Source organism: Takifugu flavidus, chromosome 14, assembly GCF_003711565.1.
Source record: "Takifugu flavidus isolate HTHZ2018 chromosome 14, ASM371156v2, whole genome shotgun sequence".
NCBI lineage: Eukaryota > Metazoa > Chordata > Actinopteri > Tetraodontiformes > Tetraodontidae > Takifugu > Takifugu flavidus.
In genome coordinates this window covers 1,712,233-1,730,799 of record NC_079533.1, presented here as the reverse complement: position 1 = coordinate 1,730,799, position 18,567 = coordinate 1,712,233, and the positions used below count along the sequence as shown (strand labels likewise).

At 50.6% G+C, this 18,567-nt stretch overlaps 3 protein-coding genes and 2 long non-coding RNA genes across 9 annotated transcripts; 2 read left to right on the top strand and 3 right to left on the bottom strand.

Annotated features, from left to right (window-relative positions):
• Nucleotides 1-1,026: 1,026 nt before the first annotated feature.
• LOC130537874 (uncharacterized) lies at nucleotides 1,027-2,138 on the top strand. Its single transcript, XR_008953717.1, has 3 exons — nucleotides 1,027-1,144; nucleotides 1,788-1,859; nucleotides 2,014-2,138. It is a non-coding gene; the product is annotated as an uncharacterized LOC130537874 (long non-coding RNA).
• LOC130537872 (transmembrane gamma-carboxyglutamic acid protein 3) lies at nucleotides 1,926-4,737 on the bottom strand. The gene is made up of 4 exons (XM_057054973.1): nucleotides 4,597-4,737; nucleotides 3,525-3,635; nucleotides 3,238-3,398; nucleotides 1,926-2,664 (listed from the first exon to the last, which is right to left on the bottom strand). Exons 2-4 carry the CDS (start codon nucleotides 3,532-3,534, stop codon nucleotides 2,137-2,139), a joined length of 699 nt encoding a protein of 232 aa, XP_056910953.1. The 5' UTR covers nucleotides 3,535-3,635; nucleotides 4,597-4,737; the 3' UTR covers nucleotides 1,926-2,136.
• On the top strand, nucleotides 3,261-5,162 carry LOC130537875 (uncharacterized). Its single transcript, XR_008953718.1, has 2 exons — nucleotides 3,261-4,563; nucleotides 4,644-5,162. It is a non-coding gene; the product is annotated as an uncharacterized LOC130537875 (long non-coding RNA).
• A 68-nt stretch (nucleotides 5,163-5,230) lies between these two features.
• On the bottom strand, nucleotides 5,231-6,604 carry LOC130537873 (protein ripply1-like). Its single transcript, XM_057054974.1, has 4 exons — nucleotides 6,225-6,604; nucleotides 6,007-6,076; nucleotides 5,624-5,691; nucleotides 5,231-5,518 (listed from the first exon to the last, which is right to left on the bottom strand). The coding sequence occupies exons 1-4, from the start codon at nucleotides 6,308-6,310 to the stop codon at nucleotides 5,362-5,364; spliced, it is 381 nt and encodes a 126-aa protein (XP_056910954.1). The 5' UTR covers nucleotides 6,311-6,604; the 3' UTR covers nucleotides 5,231-5,361.
• Nucleotides 6,605-8,045: 1,441 nt separating this feature from the next.
• Nucleotides 8,046-18,561, bottom strand: amot (angiomotin). 5 transcript variants are annotated; one of them, XM_057054609.1, is made up of 13 exons: nucleotides 18,259-18,561; nucleotides 16,765-16,868; nucleotides 15,357-16,336; nucleotides 14,178-14,745; nucleotides 13,954-14,098; nucleotides 13,557-13,649; nucleotides 13,337-13,482; nucleotides 12,318-12,467; nucleotides 11,865-12,061; nucleotides 11,500-11,628; nucleotides 10,493-10,731; nucleotides 10,114-10,365; nucleotides 8,046-9,993 (listed from the first exon to the last, which is right to left on the bottom strand). In XM_057054609.1, exons 3-13 carry the CDS (start codon nucleotides 16,274-16,276, stop codon nucleotides 9,860-9,862), a joined length of 2,973 nt encoding a protein of 990 aa, XP_056910589.1. In that variant the 5' UTR covers nucleotides 16,277-16,336; nucleotides 16,765-16,868; nucleotides 18,259-18,561; the 3' UTR covers nucleotides 8,046-9,859. The 5 variants fall into 5 exon arrangements, with proteins under 5 accessions (XP_056910589.1, XP_056910587.1, XP_056910586.1 ...); XM_057054607.1 differs by lacking the exon at nucleotides 16,765-16,868 and having other exon boundaries at nucleotides 18,153-18,561; XM_057054606.1 differs by lacking the exon at nucleotides 16,765-16,868.
• Between the last annotated feature and the right edge of the window lie 6 nt (nucleotides 18,562-18,567).

Below are 18,567 nucleotides of genomic sequence, written 5' to 3'. Positions count from 1 at the left end.
CTGAGCTCCCTCTGAATGGAGAGGATGCCATGAAGAACTGCAACATCATTCTGAGAAACAAAGATCTGTTCAGGATTCCTGATCATCGCAACATGCTTCGCCCTAAAATGTTGAACTCATTTATCAGCCTTTGTTCTTTTAATTTCTCTGAAGAAGTGGTTTTGAACAGATTTTAAATCTCCGACTGACCAGGAAGAAATGAGACGCCTGCAGCACCTTCAGACTTTGAACAGTTTTAATACCAAATGTTGTTTGAAATAACATTTATTGTGTCTTTGAAACCACAAAGTATCTCAAGTTAATTCAACACACGCAGAGTGAGTGCTGCTGCCTGGTGACACTGGTGGTACCGGTGGTACATCTGCAGTCATGGACATGTCGCTCCTGACCCACTGTAGAGCTGCTAGAAGTGTCTCACATTTTCATAGTAAACTAACGAATCACGTAAACAGCAAAATTCAGCACAAAATGACTTCACGCGTGATTAGAAGCTGCAGCAGGTTGAAAGGAAACCATTCACAGGAAGTACCAAGAGCCACCACGGAGACAAGATGCATGTCTGGGAGAAACAGCTGAGACGATGAAGAGCCATCATCATGAAGGTCCAGGGTGAGGTCCAGGGTGATGATGGTGGCCTCAGGCGTGTGTGTCGTGGTGTGTCAGGAGAACCACTTTAACCAGACAAAGTGGAGGGAGCCCATCAGGGCCCAGTTAGCACCAGTTTAGCCAAGTCAGCACATCGCTCTACCTTATGTTCTCAGGTAGCAGCAATCAGAACCTCTTCCTACAGGAAATAAACAGCAGCATCACGAGTGAGATGGGAGGAGGTGAAAGTGGCACGAGGAGACACAGATGTGGGAGGAGAAAGCACGTGTTCATGCACACTCATTCATGTGTTCATCTGTGAAAATAAATCTGGTAAATGAGCCTAAAAAGAGTCAAACTTTAGAATGTACCTGATTTTAGAGCCTGAAGGTGAGTTTGTACTCGACTTCCCTGTTCTGTGTGTGTGTGTGTGTGTGTGTGGTGTGTGTGTGTGTGTGTGTGTGTGTGTGGGGCCCACAACTTTAAAGGACAAGTTGAGGGTTAAGACATGGGTTTAAGGTTCATTTTACAATTGGATCAGAAGTGAGATGGGTCAGAGGTGGGTTGGGACAGGATCGGGATCAGGGGTGGGTGAGAGGTGGGTTGGGTCAGGATTGGGATCAGGGGTGGGTCAGGGGTGGGTTGGGTCAGGATCAGGATCAGGGGTGGATCAGGATCAAGGGTGGGTCAGAGGTGGGTTGGGTCAGAGGTGGGTTGGGTCAGGGGTGAGGTGGGTCAGGGGTGGGCCAGAGGTGGGTCAGGATCAGGATCAGGATCAGGATCAGGGGTGGGTCAGGGGTGGGTTGGGTCAGGATCAGGGGGGGTCAGAGGTGGGTCAGGATCAGGATCAGGATCAGGATCAGGGGTGGGTCAGAGGTGGGTCAGAGGTGGGTCAGGATCAGGATCAGGATCAGGGGTGGGTCAGAGGTGGGTTGGGTCAGGATCAGGGGTGGGTCAGGGGTGGGTCGGGATCAGGATCAGGATAAGGACCAGGGGTGGGTCAGAGGTGGGTCAGAGGTGGGTCAGGATCAGGATCAGGATCAGGGGTGGGTCAGAGGTGGGTTGGGTCAGGATCAGGGGTGGGTCAGAGGTGGGTCAGAGGTGGGTCAGGATCAGGATCAGGGGTGGGTCAGAGGTGGGTTGGGTCAGGGTCAGGGGTGGGTTGGGTCAGGATCAGGATCAGGATCAGGGGTGGGTCAGAGGTGGGTTGGGTCAGGGTCAGGGGTGGGTCAGAGGTGGGTTGGGTCAGGATCAGGATCAGGGGTGGGTCAGGGGTGGGTTGGGTCAGGATCAGGATCAGGGGTGGGTCAGAGGTGGGTTGGGTCAGGATCAGGGCTGGGTCAGAGGTGGGTCAGAGGTGGATCAGGATCAGGGGTGGGTCAGAGGTGGGTCAGAGGTGGGTGGGTCAGGATCAGGGGTGGGTCAGAGGTGGGTCAGAGGTGCCATGACAGGAATGTTCCTCTGTGCTGCTGATGTGCAGCCCTCAGGACCTTGAGGTGGTTTTCCCACCTTCTTCAGGCACTGGAGAGACGTGAAAGAAGAGCCAGCGTTTCATTTCTCCTTCACGATCTCTTCATATTTGGGCGGGGGGTCGCGGTACGAAGGCGTCGTCATCTCATCCCCGCTACTTTCCAGGTGTCCCGCCACCTCATCGTACGATGGCGGCGGCGTGGCGCCGGACAACCACGAGGCCACAGAGAGAGAGTCTTGAACATACAGGGTGTTCTGCCGGGGGTCTAACTGGGGGCACCTTCCATCAGGACCGTTGATGACCGCGGCTGGGTGCACGCCGGACTCCTGGTGGGAGCCCTCCCCGAACACGGCGTTCTCCCGGGGAACCAGCGGGTGCGGCAGCGTGCGGATGCTGCAGTTGTTGGTTAAGAAGCGGTTGTGAGTGTAGGCCGGCTGGCGCCGGGTGGCCTTCTGGAGCTGACACCTCCACAGGAGGAAGAGGCCGATGACGATGAGCAGGGCCACACACAGCAGAGGAACCAGCATGTAGAAGGTGTCGGCCGGCTCGGACCAGCCCTCTCTGTTGCTGCTCACCGTGTAAAAGCTACGACTTTTCCAGAACTCCATCTGAAGGGCACAAACAGTTATAGCAATAGTAATAACACCCAGGACCAGGGGTCGGCAACCCAAAATGTTGGAAGAGCCATATTGGACCAAAAAAACAAAAAACAAATCTGTCTGGAGCCACAAAACATTAAAAGCCTTATATAGGGCTTATAATAAAGGCAACACATGTTGTAAGTGTCTATATTAGCTGTATTAGCCTACTTTCCAAATGATAAGTAGGCTACAAATACATAACGAGCATCCTGGAGAGAATGAGGCACCACGTGGCCACTCTGCTGTACGATGACGCTTTAAGTTTAACTTCCATTTTAATGAGAAGTTGAAATTAAATATTTATTATATACATTTATACAGCATTGGAAAACTTTAAGAATGTTTGTTATGTTTTTCCTCCTACAGAAATTATATTAAAACAATTTCCATTTTCATATTTTTGAAAAAGCTCCAGGGAGCCACTAGGACGGCACCAAAGAGCCACATGCGGCCCCAGAGCCGCGGGTTGCCGACCCCTGCCCAGGACAATGTGTCCCCTGTGGGGGGCTTTGACGGGTCGCTACGTTAGCCTTAGCTCACCGTCCTTTCTTTGTCCTCAAACACCTCGTTGGCCTCTTCAAAGCTGCAGCTCTCCTCCACGCACTCCCTCTCGATGTTGCCTTTCTTCAGCTCTTCCAGGAATCCGTTGGCTCGAGGGAATCGCTTGAGGATGGAGTGAGCATCCTTGTCGTCGAGGAACGCTGAAACAAATGTCCAAAGTGGACACGTCCGAGGTTCACACCACCAGAGTCTCCATCGGACGACGGCAGCGGTAATAACAAGTGTTTGTAACGCTAATGAAACGGAAGAGTGTGTTTCAAGCTCACCTGCAGGCATGGTTCTGCCTTCGACCCACGCGGAGAGACTGTAGCCGTACAGGAAGACAGCAACATGGACACCATGAGACACCGTGGGCTGTTGCTCAGCTTTATACGGACCTGATAGGAGTCAATCCCAAAATGATGTCAGGAGTAGCTCAAATGTGAGGTGTCATCGGTTCCATTGTGTTCATGTGAACGAGGTCAGTGGGTGACGGAGGAGGGAGCGGTGCTTCAGCGTGGACACCAGGACGGTCTGCAGTGTCCTTAATTTGACATGACACAGCTCAACAAATATCAGTCAGCCTGCTCTGCCAGAAGAACAAGAACCCTGTAAAATGCTGCACGCGCTCAAAAGGGAAGAAAGTCTATTTTTATTAATAAAAAAAAAAGAAGTTTCCCCAGTTTCCTTTATTATGGCGACTGGTGTTTGTGGAGCGCTGCTGTTTCTGGGACAACACCTCTGTCTTTGGTGGCATTTGTCTTTTCTTTTGCATGACTCTCAGTGGTCCAAATGAGTCTCATCATTATTATTTTCCTGTTCTTCCTGCGCGCACATCCACCCACATCCCCGCCGTGGTGCCCATCCAAGTAGTTCTACCTCTGGTAAATGGGCTACTACTATAAATATAGACAGAGGGTAAAAAGGTTTCCATAGCAACAGAGAAACTGGGAGGCTCTGAATGCCATAAAATGGAGAGCGGAGTTTTGACTTGGGAGTACATGTTGTGAACAGAATCGAATCATCTAATCTAATTTAATATAATATAATATTGCTCATTAGGCGTGCGAAGGGGGCGCAAGGCAAGGAAAGCGCGTGCGCTCTCGTCTTCATAAGACACGCACCCACAAATATTTAACACGCACAATGTTCATTAGAAAAAATCCATTCAATTGCAACGCGAGCAGCCTATTGTCAAATCATCACCATCTCAGGGGTTCTGGACGCCTCGTCTAAAACCCCAAACCCAAAAGGACTCACGAGTCGTCAACGGGAGGTTCTAAGCCTACACATCAGATCTGGGCTGCACCTGCGGCTGCACATCAGGTGATTTAGGTGGTGATTTAGCGCCATTCTTACCTTTTTCCAGTGGTTAAAGTCCTTTCCTCCATCGTCTTTGCCGACAGGAACTCCTCCGCCCCGCCCCCGCTGCTTTGAGCGACGCGTCAGCGAACCAATCAGAGCGGAGGAGACGCGACGACCGGACCAATCACAGCTCGGCCCTCGCGAACGCGACCGGATGACGTCAGATCATTACAAGCGTGACAGCGGCCGCGTCAGAATCGGAACCGCTCCAGATGATCTCTTCCAGGGTCCATATTGGTAGCAGCGACACACACAACAGGAATGTTCTTCTATCTTATCGATGGGAGTAGAAGGATTGATGAGAGTTTAGACACTGAAGAAGAGCAAACAGCTCATGTGCTGGGATCAGACTTCACCTTTCAGCCTCCACCATAGAGACAGGTGGAACCAGGGGGTGTGCACGAGAAAGAGGTCTAAATGAGAGAGGAGGAGGAGGAGGAGGCCCTAAATCCACCAGGAACCGGTTTGTGCGTGGATGCTTTTAGAGCTTCTGCATTTCTTTCATTTTTAATAGCGGCTGCACCCCCCGGAATAAAAGGCCGTCCCTCCTCTCTGAGCTATTCCTGATTGTTCCCTTCTCTCACCTTTGTTCCCTTCTAACCCTTTTACTCCCACATCGGCACGTTTGTTCACTACAAAAATAGTTTATTTCTTCTTCACGTTATATCATTTCATTTAAATACACACATGCAAAAATATATCCACATAAATAGGTCTTTGTACACTTATTGGACACATTATAAATCCAGAATAAAGGCATCACTCCATCCACGTGTCCTGCTCTTCGCTCTCGTCTTCACTGTCTTCGCTCTCACTGTCATAGAAGCTGATGGTGGCCTGAACTGGGAAGTTCTTCAGCAGAGCTTCTCCGTCACTGAACAGGTGATCGTAGGACTTGGATCTGGGCCAGTAGAGCCTACATGGAAGAGAGCAGAAGTCCCGTGAACGCTCCACACCAATGAAAGCTGTCACCAATGGGGGGGGGGGACTAGAAATGTGTGGAAACGTGTAGATTGCTGACCTGACAGGATGCTGAAAGCACAACTTCCTTCCTGCTGACGAGCAGTCCGGCGTGGGTCTGGGTCCAGCCTGTGGAACCAAGGACGGGTCAATAAGTGCTCACACATGGATGGAGTGCTGTTCTGATCATCACACCCATCCCGTCCTCTACAGAAACAGCTGGTGTCGCCTTTGATCCGGTCCCCGAGGGCTGGGATCCAGCCGGGTGTTCTGTCCTCCCAGGTAGACAACCTGGAATCCTTCCCTCACGGGAGGGACAGAAAACCCGGCCGGCTTCCAGGCCTCCTGGACCGGCTCCAGACACCCGTCATTTAGACTCACCGAGGTACTATTAGAACATACAATTTTAAAACGTTAGAAGTGAGTGAGGGCGCAGCAACTTACGGAGGCCAGCGGGTTGCGCGTGCGCTGGTTGGTGCTGGTGAATAACCAGGGTCTCCACAGGGGGTTCTGGCTGCGGGGCGCAACAAAACACGGCTGAGAATCCACGTGTTCAAGGAGCCACGTGACCCATGTTCAAGGATGGGTTTCAGAAACATACCATAATACCATCCATGACATATAAACTTTAGTTTAACTACGGAATTCTTCTGAGTAATTACCTGCTGTTGGCGTCCGTGCGCGCTGATCGCGCACATGGCGGCTGCATGGCTGACGGCCGGGTCCCCACTAGACACATGGAACTCATTCTGAGGAGAAGGTCAGGTCGAATGAAGAGGTCTGAGGTAGAAGCACCGGCTGGAGAGCAGGCGGGTCGGCCGGGGCTTATAAGACTGACCCCGGGGTGGGAGGGTCCGTTTGCGGGGCGGCGGGGGGGGGGGGGCAGTCCCGCTGGGTGCAAATGCTGTCAGAGGACAACCTGGCCAACTGGTTCAATAAGAGTTAATCCCACGTGCGTGGAAAAAAAGAGGATTAAAATCAGTTTTCTTTTGTACGGACGATGATAAAACACTTCATCATCAACAACATCATCATCAGAGGAGGAAGAGGAGGAAGACTACAGCCCCTACGGCAAGCGATGAGTAGAGATGTGGAGAGAGAGAGACATTCAGAAAGAAAGAGAAAGAGAGGGCGAAAGAAAAAGGAAAGAGAAAGAAAGAATGAGAATGAAAGAGAAAGAATGATAAAGAAAGAGAAAGAGAGGGCGAAATAAAAAGAAAAGGAAAGAGAAAGAATGAGAAAGAGAAAGAATGAGAAAGAGAAAGAGAGGGCGAAAGAAAAAGGAAAGAGAAAGAAAGAAAGAATGAGAATGAAAGAGAAAGAATGATAAAGAAAGAGAAAGAGAGGGCGAAATAAAAAGAAAAGGAAAGAGAAAGAATGAGAAAGAGAAAGAAAGAATGAGAAAGAGAAAGAGAGGGCGAAAGAAAAAGGAAAGAGAAAGAAAGAATGAGAAAGAAAGAGAAAGAATGAGAATGAGGAGAAGAAAGGAGGTGAGGGGTGGTAACACAGTTTTATTCCAGACTATTTAATGGCATCTAAGTCCACTGAGGCCCGGCTGTATAATATATTTCCGACGTGTCCTTAAAGGCATCGCTGAAGGGCCCTAATGGGATCTAATGGGCTTTTCATTTGGGGTAAACAAAGCTGCCAGGAGCCAACTGGAACCATTTGACACCCTGCTGAAACCTCCAAAAGGCCCAAATGGCCCCGGAGGCTGGTCCAAGCAGGACTTTACCATCGCTGCTGGGAAGATTCGGAATGTTGTAGACGGCTGGAAGACAACGGTGTCGGGATGTGCAGTGAAATACTGGGTGACGTCATATTTAAGTCACTATATTTACAGCTGTCTTCTATACCATATATGGTATATAGACTTATATATATATAAGTCTATATATTATTCTGAAACACTGGAGATTTGACATTATGGCCGTTTGAAGGGTCAGATTGAGCTGGTTTATGGAGGAGGAAGGTTGAGGACGTCCAGGACTTTGTCTCAGCCTGAAGCTTCTCTACCTGGAAATGAGCCCCATAAATCCCCCCCCCCCCACTGAAGAGCTGCAGCTCCTTCCTTCAACACCAAAGCTAACTTGCCAACTTGTGATTCACCGTGATAGATGATTAATCTTTGGTCCGTGAGCTGAGCAGCCACGGGCGGATTAAAGGAGCAGCAGGTAGAAATTCCGTCCACGCTCGCTCCGACCGGGAAACATCTGCTCTCTGGAACTTTCTCAGCAAATGCATCTTCCTCCTTGTGCCGCCGGCGTTCCGGGTTTTTCCCCAACTTCAATCACCGAGCAGCAGCACCAATATGACGCAAATGCACGGGTGGAAATAGGACACATCTAAACTCTGGCATTTATGCTGCCTCCTGTGTGTGTGTGTGTGTGTGTGTGTGAGACACACTGGTCCACTGGTCCATTTACAGCGTGGGTTTTCCCGCTGTGACCTTTCTCCACGAGGGACAGGACGACACGCACGCATTGGCAAACAAGGATATAGTTTATTATGATGTTGATTATTAAGCACGGACTCATTTCACAGACACAAAAACCATTTTGTTTGCGGCGGCGCAGGAAGGGGGGGGGGGCGTCGTGGCGGTGGCCCTCAGCTGGTCAGCTCAGTGCATTCCTCAGTAAGCTTCTGTCGTCGGTACAAACATTCAGCGGGATTATTCTAAGGACTTTAGCCCAATAACATTAGCGCTAACTGGAGTTTCTTTGGTCTTTCGGGTTTGGTTTGCAGTTGGAATCTGTTTCTACCTCCAACTGGAAATACAACAAGATAATCACAAAGAACATTCAGTCCTTCATTTTATGGCTTCTTAGTGGAGCCACCTTTGAATGGGTCCAGTCTGCTCTGGGTCCAGGACCAAGCATCCACACAAATGGTTGAAAAATATTTTAGAAAATAAACGGTGGCTACGACAGGATCTAGTTGATCATGATGGTATGCTAGGTCAAAGGTACGCTAGGACGTATGCTCACCAGCGGGGGGCGCTCTGTGTGGACCGAGACGACGTTAACAGGCAGATTCCGCTCTTCAAAGAGACACAGTTCTACTTCATTGTAGTCATGCAAGTATTTCATTTTTTTTGTAAGTCTTCAAGGGAAACAGACCCGATTAAATGTCTGCTTGGATTATAGGTATAAAAAGAAAACAGTGCAGATAGAGTACTTCATAGTATTTGCACAAGCAGCATAAGAGGTGTCTGATTTGAGACTCTCTGGAGCAGAGTTCTGATTAAATGTGGGTAAACTCAGCTTTCAAACAACACAACTGGCTCAAATGACAAAACACAATTAAGACCTAGGTGGAATGTGTGTGTGTGTGTCCAGGGGACACTAGAGGCCGTACCGAGTCATCTAAAAGGCACTGGAGCAGATCAACGCGTTCAGATCAGAATCAGAGCGTCAGCATCTCTCCGAGTCCCAAAATGACTTGTAAGACATTTCTGATCCTTCTACAGCTCACTGTAAGGGTTCTAGCGCGCACACATACACACACACACACACCCCAGGGACACTGTAGTACTAGTCTAGTGCCATCTATGATTACCACACAAATATAAATACAAACACAATAGCTAAGGTCAGGTTTAGTAATAGTTATAAGAAGAAATGCTGATACATTTGGTCCGATGCAGTTGAACAGCTGTAGGCACCGCTAACAAGCTGCGCCACCGTGCTGAACCGCTGCGTGATGTGGAAGACAGACAGGACGCCAGACATCCACGTGCGGGGGTCAACGTACCACAGCTAGTGCAAGTAAGTGGAAATATTTGGTACTGGGGTGTTTGTAAGTGTGTACTCCAGGTGTGTTTCCGCTCCTAAAGCATTCAATTACAACGTCACCGAGCCGTAAGTGCTCAAAGTCCACCTGGAGTGTGTGGGGTCACCACTGCCTCTACAATCTAGACCTTCTGTTGGCGCCGCTGGCTCCATTCTGGATGGAATCAAATGTGACACGAGCCGAGCCGAGCTCGGGGATTTTAGACGGGTTTGTGTGGGTGCAGAGGCCCCCCTCCCAAAAACTCCTGTGATTAAACCGAGGCAACGGGTGAACTGATTGTCTAGGGAAGCGTCTCATATACGCGCTAGCATAGTCACGTTGACATATAAATATCAGACGACAGGTGTTTACCTGTTCAAGTTCCAGTAACTTCATATGAACGCACATTTGAGAAGGCGGCCCAGCAAATTCTGAGATGAGATAAGGCACTTCTGCTGATTTTAACACCACACAGTGATTTTAGTAGCCGGGTGCAGGAGTCGTGACCGTGACGAGGCTTCAGAAATCAGATGAGGATTTCCACCATCTCGCTGTCTGCTTCCTGCTGGCTGAGCGGGGCTGGAGGGGGGCCTGCCGGCTGGGAGTGGACCTGGACGGGAAGCCGCCTTTCGAGGGTGCTGCTGTGAAACACCGGCACGTCTGTGCAAACACACGTTAGCTTTAGCTACACAGTGCACAGCTGAGCTGCATCGCTTGGTCTGGACGGCTTCAGGGGCATAAAATGCTGTTTTTATAAATGGAATATCAGTTCGAACAAACCTGCGAAGCGGTCGGGGATGTAAACGGGGCTGGGGCTGGACAGCCGGGCAGGCAGCGTCATGCTCTGCAGGGCGGGGGTGCTGGGCTTGCTGTCCTGGCTCTGGCCCTTCTCCGTCTGTGTGTAGCTGTCCTTGCTCCCCGTCTTTGAGTGGCCTGTCGTCATGGGGGTGGAGGGAAGCACCGGGGAGGGGGACGACGAGATGGACTCCGTCCTGAGCGACTCCGTACGATACTCTGGTCCCAGCAGAACCCCTTCAAGGACAATCAGATTTCTCACAACGCCCATAGAGAACAGCGCAAACTTGAGCTTTTTGAGCTTCAGTTTGACGTTTGAAGGACCATTTTTTGCAGATTCAGCGCACGAGCTGGCCATCCTTACCCAGGCTCCCCTTCCAGCTCGTGTCCTTCCGTTCTTCGGTAATGGGCGAGTTACTGAGTCCCAGACCATGGGACAGCAGACCCGAGCCACCAGAGTTGGTGTTGGATATTGACATCAGGGATTTGGAGGGCCGCATGGCAGAAGGTGTGTCTAGTTTAACCGGTTCCTTCCTGGAGCGCTGGTGAAGAACCTTGATCATGGCATCCTTCTCAATGATCTGAGCATGGAGGTTCTTTATCCTGCAGAGAGGATAAGTTGTTTTGCAAGGAATGCTTGGTTAGATGCTAACATAAGTTTACCTATTGCTGCTAATAACAGTTAAAAACCCGAGAGAGATGAAAGGAACCAATGATGAAAACCAGCTTCCATATGCGCATGTGTCAATATCAGCCCCCCCGGAGCATTTTTGGAGCAGGAAGAGGAAAGTTGTGAAGCGAGAAACGTTAACTTATGCACGTGCACGTCCGTCCAGACATCAAGTCTGAGCGGCAAAAGACAGGGACACCTACTGGGTCTCCAAACCAGCTACTGCGCACGTGTCCAGGTCAAGAGGCTCATCCTGAGTACAGCCTCTGGTGGGCTTTCTTCCCCGGAGCAGAGTTAGCACGGCCTTTAAAGCTGGGGACCTAGCGGAGGTTTAACCTCTTTCATACCAACGGTGTCTTCTGCTCTGGTTCTCTGGACGCATCTGTCGTTCTCCCAGAAGTTCTGGTCTGTACTGGTGTCGTCCCTGGCCTTCGTGTTAAGAGAACAACGGGTTCCTCTTCATTCACCTCTTATAAAAAAAGGTCCGATAACAGCCTCTAAAGCTGCTACCGCATCAGCAGTAGCAGGTGGGGCTCAGGTCGCTGACGTGACGACGTCTTAGAGGTTGTTGAGAGGGTTTGAGCGCCCTGTGGTCATGGACCAGACCAGGCTGCTCTGAAGCTGAGGGAGACTCTTCCGCTACGTGTTCAGACTAAACAGGGCTTTTGTGTTGAAGTGGCAGAGCTGAGTATACCACCTACCTGCTCTCCATGTCCAGGCAGCGCCGGTTCGCCATGAGGATCTCCTCTTCTTCCTTCTGGATTCGAGCCTCCACCGATGTGTCGTAGCTGCTGCTCGGAGAGTGGCTAATCATGACTGCTGATGCGTCCCTGTACAGCACAGAAACCGCAGTTGCACCAGTGTGTGATGGTAAACAGACGATGCATGAATCCGAGATAAATGGAGCAGAGCTGCGTCCACACTCGTGTGTCTGGACCTTCCAGCGGCTCGTGTCTTTCCAAAACCTCACGTTTGTAAGGAGCTAATGACAGCAACTGTTGCAGCAACCCCTCACAGAAACGACAGCAGCGTAAAGGGAACAGAGAAGGCTCGCTCCTTCCGGTACCTCTGGGTAGCAACCGATGCTGCAGCGTCCAGGGCAAACTGCCTCATTACGCTCTCCTCCAAGTATTTCTGCTCCCACTTGGTGATGTCGGCTTCCAGGGCCAGGATCCGCTCCTCCTTCTCTCTCAAATGCTCCATGAGCGCAGTGGTGTTATACTCGGAGGGGACGGCTCCACTGCTTTGAGCCCCACCCTGACGCTGCCGTGGGCAAAGAAAGCAGAAAGCAGAGCAGCATGAGCAGGAGACCACGTCCATGGGTCCCCCTCAGGTGTCACCTCAGAACGTATCTGGTGGTAGTTAACAACCAGGTTCTACTAAAGCTGGAGACAAGATGGGACCTGTCAGAGGCTGCGAGGGATCAGATGATATATAACAATCATCAGGTAAAGTCGTAGAGGGGGCGACAGAAGACATGACGAGAAGATTCTCCTGCCCTTTTGAACCAGGCTCTAACCTGCTGCATGCGCAGAGACTCCAACTCTCTCTCCAGCCTCGTGCGCAGACGGTGTTCAAGTTGTTCTCTCTTCTCGCAGGCGGCCTGGAGCTGCGCCAAGGCCTGCTGCATCCTCTCCACTTTGTCCACGTACACCTGCTTCTTTTTCAGCTACACACACACACACACACACATTCATGTCCCGTTCAACTAGAGAATACCTGCCTTCATCAGAAAATCTATTACAGTTCTTATCAATGCAACAGAAGACAGGTAAATACAGTGGGACCTCTACTTACGAACGTCTCTACATGTGAAATTTTCAGGTTACGAAGCGTCTCAACGGGAAAATATTTCCTCTTGTTACGAAAGAAATTTCAGGATACGAGAGGCAAAAATACGCTACCCGCGGAGTTTAGCGAACACAAACTTGCTTGTAGCTGCTCTGCCATTGGCTATCGCCTAGCATCCTCCTGTCATCCCATTGGCTAGGAGGGACGTCAATATGTACAAGTTTGTGTGTATCCGAGCATCGCCTTTGTTTAACTTTTATTTATTGTGGGTGTTCGTATGTTTGTCCATTAGATGGCGGTGTTACCACAAGTGTTAACGTCCGTTGCTAGTAATGACGGCTAATGTAAGATTAGCCTGTAATAAAGTTCATTTTGTTCCTGGAGAAGCCTTGCACTGAATTCCTACATTTATTGTGCGGTAATCTAATTGTAACATGTATTTGTTACATGTTTTGATGCATTTTTATGATTTATAAAAAAATTATGTCCAAATTTTTGGGGACTTGGAACGGATTAGGGCATTTACATGGAAAACGCATCTCTATTTACGTAATTTTCAGGTTACGAAACAACTTCCGGAACCAATTGATTTCGTAAGTAGAGGTCCCACTGTAAATAAAGCGGGGCCTGCTTGTATAGCCGAGGTCATCAGGTGACCACAGATCTAACACGAAGGTCTGCTGCTCTCTCATCCTCTACTTAGAATGTCTCTAACGAAATAATGTAGAGATAATGACAGCGCCGTACCTCCTCTTCCAGCTTGACCACTTTTGCTTGAGCATTATTAAGAGCCTGATCTCTGATCTCAATGTGTCTCCTCTGGTCTTCTGTGCTGGACCGCAGCGTGCTCAGCTCCATCTCCAGCTTCTCCTTCTCCCGCAGCGTCTCTTTGTCTGGGGTGATTAAACGCCCGTTATTGTCTGGAAGCGTGCAGCCTGAAACGTGTCACCAGTGTGTCGCTGCTCACTCTGCGCCAGCAGCTGGGAGATTGTTTTACGGTTGTCCTCCGTGTCGTCACACTCTTTGGCCGCGAGCTGCTTGTTGGCCGTCTCCATGCGCTCTTTAATCAACAGGAGAGGGAAACGTACATGGATGACGAGGGGGGGTGACACAATTGGACCGAGCCCTTTTGATAAGGGCTTAAATATTTCTGCAGCAGGGAGGCAAAGATGATGATAAAGACATCGTCCTTATAGTTTAGGACCAATAAAAGGACTAATAAATGACTTGCTACATAAACACCCCTGCAGAAACAGCTTTTTCCGTTAGTGGGAAGTGTTGATGGGTTTTGAATGCTACCGGACTTTGGGCGGCGTTCTGATTTAACACGTTTTTACTGTCAAGAAACGGTCTCGCCCCTTCACCTCGGAGGTCCCTGTTGAAGTCGTGCAGCCGCCGAACCTCCAGCTCCAGCTTGTTCCTCATGGTCTTCTCCAAGGCCTCCCTCTTGGAGGAGGACTTGGCCAGGTTTTCATAAGCCTCTGACACCAGCTGGATCTCAGTTTCCAACTGCGCAGAGGCAGAAAAAGAATCAAAACCCAAAGTCTCTGACTGAAACAGAACCTTCCTGCGGTACCAACATCATTACCTTGTGCAGCTTGGTGACTTTGTCGCGACAGACTTCCATTTCTTGCCTCAGGATCCGGTTCTCCTCTGTCAGCATATCCACCATCTGATGGGCGTACGCCATGACGGCAAAGGACTCCCCCTGCAGGTGAGAGCAGCCGTGGGGGTACTGGACAGCCTGGACGGGCATTTGGGCCTGAGGAGGTGGAGGTCCTTGTAACTGCGGAGGCTGTGCTTGCTGATACTGATGTTGCTGCTGCTGCTGCTGGTGGTGCTGGTGGTGGTACATCCTTGGAGTAGAGCCATAGGGGTCATGACTATAACCATGGCCTCGGGGGAGGTGGATTGGTCCTGAAATGAGGCTCTCACCAGACTGCTGAAAACTGGGACCCTGTGGATTTCGGGCTGCCAAAGTGGATAAGGGTTCTCCCTGGCTGTGGGGGTGCTGGTGAGAATAGGACGAGTGAGAGGCACTGAGGATGCTGCTGAGGACAGAGGACTGCGTGCGGGACAAGGACCCCACAGACGTGATGGAAGAGGTGGGACTGTGCTGTGTCCTCTGGGAGTGGATCGAACTCTCCTTACTGGACCTGAAAAAGACACAAGTGACTGAGTTACTGTGATTTCACAACCGCACAACACCTTTTTTTTTTGCAGCTTTTGAATGGAAAATTTAAAGATTCCTCCTTTGAAAACAGACACTTTAGAGTCTTTGAGTGGGTAAGGAAATCTGGCTAAGAGCTAAAAACCACAGATTCTGCTAGATGATGAGCTGGGCAGAACCAGACAGACAGAATAATTCATGTCACGACAACTACAGCAACTTGTTCTCATATTTAGGAAAGTTGAAAACATCATAAGTTCATTAAAAGACCTAATTAGAGACTTTCCCCTTATTTTTCATCCTATTTTATTTTCATTTATGGTGAGTTGGTTCTGAAGTTTGTACTAAATACTGAGAAAAGAGTAAAAAGTGAGCAGAACCAAGACGGGTCAACCCTAAACATGGAGTGGAAATGGGGCCCCCGTGGCCCCACAGGGACAGTCTGTGGGACATTGTCCCCGCGGCTTCTGTCACAGTTGTGTCCAACATCTAAAATCTAATCCCATCAGCTCCGTCTGGAGACGTGCGCCTACAGGTAGAGACGATCGAGGCTCAGTCGGGTCAGGATTAAAGGCTGCGCGCCCTGGTGGTGGTTACCTGAATGAGCCGTACTCCGGGGGGGGCTGGTACCGGACGCTGGGCACGTCTCTGAAGAAATCCTTCCCTCTCTGTTCGTGGTAAAAATTGCCTCCGGGGTCTTGCTGTTTGGAAGGTGAGCCCATTCCTTTGAAGGGGTAATCTGGAGGTGGCCCCCGATGCTGGGGCTTATAATAGTCACCCGGTGGTCCCGGTGGGGGGGACAGAGGGGAAAGGGGCGCACTAGTGACGGGAGCATGGGCCTTCACGCCACTGGTCGCCAGGGAGAGCTGCATGAGCCGCTCGCTGAGCGAGCGAACGTGTCCTTGCTTCAGGTCCTTCAGCCCATCATCTTGGTGCACTTTGGCCGTGCTGCTCACCCGGTGCACCGTCGGGCGCCCCTCCGTGCGGATCTTAGCGTTGGTCACGCCGGTCACGTAGAAGGTAGCGCCCACCGAGGGCGACAGGGAATGTTGCGGCTGCGACGGGCTGTTCTGCTGCTGAGGACCGTGGCCCCGGAAGAACTGGGACTGCACTTTAGCCTCTTCGTAAGTCGGGAGGTCATCTGGGTTTGGGCACTGACCTTGGCTGCTCCCACCGCCACTGCAGCTTCCCGAGCCCCCCCCACCCCCCATGCTACCGCCCCCTCCTCCTACTTTGGTGGAACCCAGTTTTTCCAAACTGCTGTCTGCTTGCAGTTCCTGTCCCTGCGGCTCCTGGCGAGCAATGTGGGGGGTCATTGAGTGATCATCAGACGTGCCCACCTGTCCTTGCCCCTGCCCCGGCGTTGGGTAGCCTCCCGCCCCCCCTCCTGCCCCTTGCTGCTGTTGCAGCACATAATTCCGATTCATCTGTTCCTGCAGCAGCCGTTGCAGGACAGTGCTGCCGCCACCTCCGGCGCTGTTGGTGGGATTGGCCGACTCCTCAACTGCAGCCCTCATCTGTCCCAGACGCCGGCCATGCACTTCACAGAAAGACGAGCTCTACCGGGTCGGCACCACCTGCGGGGGTGAAGAGAAGAGAAGCTCAGCGCTGGTCAGTCACATGAGCAACGGCGGAGGGTTCGGAAATGTGACCCACACAGATATAAAATGAAAGGAACAGGACCAGTTAGAGCTGGGGGGGGGGGGGGGTGATGTGGCTCCGGTTGGGAATCTTGTTAGAAGGGTTGCTGATGACCTAATGAACGTTTGTTCAAGTCAACAAGGACAAACGGGAAAGGTTACAACCAGGATTTAGCCGTGGCCTCAGCTCAGCTGGTTACAGCTGGTTAATGCTAGTTAATGCTGGTTCTGATAGGTGTCAGAACAGTGTAGTTGACACATCCAACCTTCTAATCATTGTTGTAGACCACAGTAACGTTGTGATGGAGGGGGGGCTGGGCTGAGAAGAGGAGGGTTCTTGGTTCGAGTCCCAGTGCAGACAATACCTGGAAGATGCTCTGATCGTTGGGGGAGGTGCCAGAACACCTTCAGATCACTGCCCAGGTGCCTTTGAGTAAAGTGCCAGACCCACAAATGCTCATACAGGGCCCTGAGACAAAAATAGGTCTTAAATAAATGTGCTAAAACAAGTTTATGCCACCCCTCCATCATCCACCCCTCCATCATCCACCCCTCCTCTACCACTTCTTGCTCATTTTAAACATTAGATCCATTGTCGATCCCCTGTGGACAGAGTAATCCTGTCAGGATCAAATCCGCCACTCTGTCCCGCCGTTAATGCTGCCACCTTCTGGACCAACAGGACCGGACGCTACGAAGATGAACCACCACCCAACGGACTGTTGCTTTAGCTTCACTGGGCCTTTACAGGGTCGGACGGGGGAGCAGCTGGTGAACCCTGGTCTTGTGAGCTAACCAGTACTGGACCAGTTGAGAAGAAAAGACGCCCACGATGTTTCCAGCTACCTGCAGGAACTGGGCCTGAGGAGGGAACCCTGGTCTGACTGTTATGCTAACATATTTGAGTGGAATCCTTTGAAGCTGAATTAATCACATTCCTTCATTAAAATAAAGACATGTTTGCTCAGTTGAGATAAAACTCCAGATTCAATAGAAAGAGAGTAGATTTGAATGGAAATCCCATTTTCTCCTAATCTTGTCATCCGTCCCACCGATGGTCACCCTAACTGACCTTCTCAAGACGCCTTCATGTACTGAAGAAAGGTGACCTCGTGACCTGCATATTATTTTGAAATCCTTTGAGGTAATCATCTCTCCCTGCAACTCGTTAGTCATTACTATCACATGTAAAGCGGCGAAGCATTTGGTAGCTACAAACTCCAACCTTTCCACTCATGTATGGAAGCGCCGTCGGCCGAGCCAGCTTGTTCTTTAAAAAGAATTTACGTTAAGCGTTTGAGTTTAACAATGGGGCATTTATAGTGTGAGTAGACAACTTAACTACTTCGTGTCCACTTATTTCTGGAGCCATCCCATCAAAATCTCATTATTATCCCGGTTCTCTCTGAAAGACCCGCAGTTCACCTTTATACAGGTGTCCAACATTCTGTTGCAAATGTGACATGAAGTGGATTTGAAAGTGAGAGAAGGGAAAAGTGGTGACAACCCTGAGCTGCAGAGGGGAAAACAGAGGAAATTCCAGGCCATCCTATTCCAAACAGGGAAAAGAGACTTTTACAGGCCTTCAAACGGGAGTCACTTCAAAGCCCGACAAGGAGGAAAATCTTCCTTCCTACCAACATCTGGACTCTTCAAAGGGAGTTCGAATCACAACATCAAAGAATTAGTGACTTTCGTGGCGGCCTGGCGACAGAAAAGGAACTAAAGGGACTCAGAAAAGTCTTTTTGTTACCGCCGCCTCCAACGTCTTCACACAGCGCGGCTCCGGAACACTTCCCCCAAGACTTCTTTACCCTGATTTCTCCCCGAACCACCCGATAAAGGCAGGATTTTTTGACCTTTTTACCGCCGCTCCGGCCGCCTTTGATCCGGTTCTTCTTCCCGAGGAGTTGAAACGGTTCCTTTATGTGCAGAAAGCAGCCCCGAACCCTCCAACAGCCCAATTCAGCAGCAGCGGCGGCCACCGGATCCATGAGGCTCCAACAACATCTCCATCTGGGACCTCTTCGTCTTCACATCGGCTTCATTTCCAGCAGAAAAACAAGCTTCGGCGGGTTCGGGTTCGGGTTCGGCGGCGCGCAGGCGGGCAGGCAGGCCGCCCTCGCTGCTCCGTGGCGCGGCTGGAATGTCCAGGCTGCTCCCCCTTC